Here is a 4,913-nt window from a genome sequence, read left to right as displayed (position 1 = left end):
AAGTAATAACTTTGCATGGAATACCACTAATATAATCTACATATACGGGGGCTGCCATATTAGTTGCATCAAATAACATATATCCAAAGCTTCCTTTATCTGATTAGTCAAGCAAAATGATAGCCACTTTTTATAGATAGATATTTGAATAGCCATGAGTTTCTGCTCCACCGTACAAAATATTTTATTAGACAGCAGATTACAACTGTAACCTACAAAAAATACTATAGACCACATTTGCAAAAAAATCTCTTTGGGTGTTTAACATTCCTTCTTTTTATACTTGTATTTATATATAGGGCTGCTTACAGCCATATTGTTCCCCTTGTATGAGAGTATAGTTCATTATGTGAATATAATTATTATCTATATGGACAGTAGATGCCATACCATCCTATGACACTACAGCATGAGGGTATAGCTTATCAGAACATTCCGTCTCTGTATATTTGTTTTTATACCTATAGAAGGGAGGTGCTCCATTTCTTAGTGATTTATTGTGCAGTTCTTTCAAGGTCTACCAATATGCTAGTTCCTCTGATGCTTTGTTCATTTGTTGAGCAAATGAAATGAATGAAAAGCAGTTCCAGACACATCGGAACCATACTGATTTACAATATCAAAGGGATTCTGTCATGATTTTTATGGTGTAGATTTTATTTCTAAATTACACTGTTTACACTGCAAATAATTCACTCTACCATATAAAATATAATTCCTGAACCAGCAAGTGTATTTTTTTAAAATGTATAATAATGTTGTGTAGGTGCCATCTCAGGCCATTTTGCCTGGTCATGTGCGTTCAGAAAAAACAGCACTTTAGGATGGAACTGCTTTCTGGCAGGATGTTGTTTCTCCTACTCAATGTAACTGAATGTGTCTCAGTGGGACTTGGCTTTTTACTATTGAGTGTTGTTCTTAGATCTACATCCTGTGTTAGGGAGCTGCTATCTGGTAACCTTCCCATTGGAGGGGGTGATAACACTCCAGCTTGCAGTACAGCACTGATGTTTATCAGTGCACAAGTCACATGACTGGGGGCAGCTGGGAAACTGACAATTTGTCTAGCCCCAAGTCAGATTTCATAATTAAATATAAAAAAAATCTGTTTGCTCTTTTGAGAAACAGATTTCAGTGCAGAATTCTGCTGGAGCAGCACTATTAACTGATGCGTTTTGAAAAAAACTTGGTTTCCCATGACAGTATTCCTTTAAATACAAATAAATATGAGGCAATCAGAAAGCAAAACAGCAATGATCTGATAAAGCAAATTTTACTTTATAAGTTTCATCATAATATAAAGAAATATCTGGTAGCTAAAATCTTCACATCAAACATCACAGTGCTTGCCAAAGAGGTGCCCAATCTAACAATAGGTTACAATAACACATTGTGTAAAGAGCCAAGTGTCCAAGTGCCTTAATGTGTGTAAGGGGTGAGTCATATTACAAGCTATGGCCCTAAAATAGTTCCCCACACCCCCTTCACTTTCTATTGTTCAGGCGCAGAATAGAGTTCTTATAATATTCTCTTCCCACTCTGAGATTGACTCTGTAGATGTGTCACTCACTCCTGAGTCTGAGGCAGGATATCCATGTCCATAGGGGCTACATTGTGCCCTGGGCAGTGCCTCCTGTGTAGAGTAGGCATCGGTACCCTCCTGGTTGCTCCAGCCTGTAGCATCTGGGATCTGTGGGATGATGGTGTTCATATCGGGGGTGACGGTCTTCTTGGGTTGGAAGTTGCTAAAATCCATCATGATGTTAGAATGCATGGAAACTTGGTTATGTCTTCCACCGAGGTCTCTCTCAGTCTCCTTGCCAGGGCTCATACCCTGGGTATAGTGGCCTGTAAGGGGCTTACTAGGTTGGTAACTGTGCGGGTAGGTACTAGATGCTGTCGGATGTACTGGGAGCCTTTGGTTGGTGGCTGCCCATGAGGATTCAGGGCAAGACAGGAGGTCCTGGGACAAGTGGAAATAATTCTGCTGAATGGGTTGGACTGGCTGTTGAAAACCCATCCGGTGCAGCTGAGACACATTCCCTGAATGTGGAGCTGATGCTGATGAATACTTGCTCTGATTGGTTCCTTGCATGGTGACATTTGGGTGGAAGCCATAGTGTAGAGTGGCCAATGGCTGCTGGTAGGACAACATACGCTGCTGTGCTACAGGGCTTGTGCAATTGGCTGTGGGTGCTGGGTTGTACATTGGGGTGCTGTTATAGTAATCTCCCACACCAGCCGGCTTGGTGGATCTGGATCCTTGGCGTCTGGCTTTTGATCTCCTGTTCTGGAACCAAACCTGAATGGTATAAAAGGGCAAACAATGAGCTCATTGCATAGCAATAAATGGAAACAGTCAGAATATTTCTTTAGTAACTCTGTAGGGTTTAACACATGCAGCCTCAGGTGTACAGATCAGCAGTGGAGAGAAAGGGCCAAAAATTACAAGTACCCACCTGAACTCGAGACTCGGGCAAGCCCATTTGCCTGGCCATTTCCTCCCGCTGGTGGATGTCTGGGTACATATTAGTTTGGAAGTTCTGCTCCAGTCTGGCCAGATCTGAGGGACTGTAGACAGTTCTCCTCCTGCGATTGGACATCAGTGTGGGGGAAACTTTCTGCTGATTGGCGGCTTCCTTGTGCTGTTCCCCAGCCTTCATGTCTGCTAATGGAATATAATAGTGATTAGTGTTGTGACAGATCAATGGCTTGATTGGGTCTCTAACAGGCCGATATACATTTCCCATTCAATGGATATATTGTACAAGATACGTAGGGCCAGGGTGTGAGCTCATTTCATCAGGTACAAGTACTGACTTGTAGGAAGGAGAAATCTGTGAGGAAGAGCCTTGCTGTATTCTAGAGATTTCTAAATCATGGGACTTCAGATAATAAATCCCTCACCGATATCTTTATTTGATGAACAAGAATCTCTATTAGTGACTGATTCTCATTAGTCAAATTGGGCCTGATATCTAGATAATAAATGAAAGTAGAGCTCAAATCTAATGCTGCTATATTGAATCCGTGGCTTAAATCTTGTTATAAACTGAGACAATTTTTGCCTAAAGGGGGCTATAAACATGACATAATATAAATGGGAATTGTATAATAAAGACTTACCTTTTACATTAACTTGCTGTACTGGATTCTGTTGTACAGGAGGGAAACCCGTTCCCACGAGGGAGTCCAGGGCAGACCTGGAGCTCATGAGGTGGTCACTGGAGGAGAAGTAGGTGCTGTAGAGCTGCTCCATCCCTTGGGTATATCCAAGCATCCCAATGCCACAGCCACACTTCCAAATCTGCCTCTTCCCACAGTGATGTGTCCTCCTCTGGGCCTGAATGCTGAATGGGGACCCTCCTTCTGGGGCTTTATAGGGGGCTGGAGATCTCAGACGGGGATTGGGGGAAACGTGTGAATATCTCCAGAAGGTGTGAAGATGAAGATGAAGGTCTAGGTGTCAGGTAGTGCAGTAGAAGTAGGCTGGAGGCTTCCTGCTGGGGCACAAGGATTAGGCAATACACATACTGTACAAACCCTATTCACATACAGAGTGGGACAGAGTTCTGCACAGGAACCCAAGGCTTGTCTGTCTTGTCTGACTATCATTATCCACCTGTCATTACAAAAACACACACAGAACAGACAAGAATGTTCCAGCCTGCATCAGCCATGCAATAAAAGTTTGGTTGAAAGGGCTCTGCCCACTAGAGCATAACATTACCCACTTGAGGTAAACTGGTGACTTTTTTCACACTTCGGCCATGGCCAATGGGCCTGGGTGGGTGACAAATCTGCAAGTCAACATTTGCATCACTTCCATTATTGTCTGCTTTTCTGTCTATCTGTCTGTACCTTCTACCTTGCATCTATCTATCCATCTATCTATCTATCTATCTATCTATCTATCTATTATCTATCTATCTATCTATCTATCTATCTATCTATCTATCTATCTATCTATCTATCTATCTATCTATCTATCATCTATCTATCTATCTATCTATCTATTATCTATCTATCTATCTATCTCTCTATCTATCATCTATCTATCTATCTATCTATCTATCTATCTATCTATCTATCTATCTATCTATCTATCTATCATCTATCTATCTATCTATCTATCTATCTATCTATCTATCTATCTATTATCTATCTATCTATCTATCTATCTATCTATCTATCTATCTATCTATCTATTATCTATCTATCTATCTATCTATCTATCTATCATCTATCTATCTATCTATCTATCTATCTTTCTTTCTTTCTTTCTTTCTTTCTATCTATCTATCTATCAATCTAGTTATCTGCCTATATCGCTTTCTCTCTCTCTCTCTCTCTCTCTCTCTCTCTCTCTCTCTCTCTCTGTCTGTCTGTCTGTCTGTCTGTCTATCTATCATAGTTACATAGTTAAATTGGGTTGAAAAAAGACAGTCCATCAAGTTCAACCCCTCCAAATGAAAACCCAGCATCCATACATACACCCCTCCCTACTTTTACATAAATTCTATATACCCATACCTATACTAACTATAGAGCTTAGTATCACAATAGCCTTTGATATTATGTTTGTCCAAAAAATCATCTATCTATCTATCATCTATCTATCTATCTATCTATCTATCTATCTATCTATCTATCTATCTATCTATCTATTATCTCTCTCTCTCTCTCTCTCTCTCTCTCTCTCTCTCTCTCTCTCTCTCTCTCTCTCTCTGCCTGGGGTTTACCCAATAAGAGATATTTCTTTAGTTTGGATCACCACACCAATCTTACGTACTTACGTACGTACAATCTTACGTACTTATCTGTTATCTACTGTGTATCTTGTGCTTGAATGGCTGCCCTCATGGCTACACAGCAGCTTGTTTATATAAACTATAGTAGTACTTATCTGTTAT

At 40.5% G+C, this 4,913-nt stretch overlaps 1 protein-coding gene across 2 annotated transcripts; it reads right to left on the bottom strand.

The window, feature by feature from the left end:
• Window positions 1-1,257: 1,257 nt before the first annotated feature.
• On the bottom strand, window positions 1,258-3,367 carry bix1.3.S (Brachyury-inducible homeobox 1, gene 3 S homeolog). 2 transcript variants are annotated; one of them, XM_018264260.2, is made up of 3 exons: window positions 3,127-3,367; window positions 2,460-2,668; window positions 1,258-2,302 (listed from the first exon to the last, which is right to left on the bottom strand). In XM_018264260.2, the coding sequence occupies exons 1-3, from the start codon at window positions 3,278-3,280 to the stop codon at window positions 1,499-1,501; spliced, it is 1,167 nt and encodes a 388-aa protein (XP_018119749.1). In that variant the 5' UTR covers window positions 3,281-3,367; the 3' UTR covers window positions 1,258-1,498.
• Window positions 3,368-4,913: the final 1,546 nt, after the last annotated feature.

Source organism: Xenopus laevis, chromosome 5S (assembly GCF_017654675.1).
Source record: "Xenopus laevis strain J_2021 chromosome 5S, Xenopus_laevis_v10.1, whole genome shotgun sequence".
NCBI classification, from domain to species: Eukaryota; Metazoa; Chordata; class Amphibia; order Anura; family Pipidae; genus Xenopus; species Xenopus laevis.
The sequence above is the reverse complement of the archived record's forward strand: the minus strand, read 5'-3'. Positions and strand labels throughout refer to the sequence as shown.

Coding starts and splice junctions, on each gene's coding strand:
- bix1.3.S (XM_018264260.2), bottom strand. CDS start 3,280: ATGCTTGGATATACCCAAGGGATGGAGCAGCTCTACAGCACCTACTTC. Junction 2,669..3,126: donor ACAGCAAGTTAATGTAAAAG/GTAAGTCTTTAT, acceptor ATATTCCATTAG/CAGACATGAAGGCTGGGGAA. Junction 2,303..2,459: donor TGCCCGAGTCTCGAGTTCAG/GTGGGTACTTGT, acceptor TATACCATTCAG/GTTTGGTTCCAGAACAGGAG.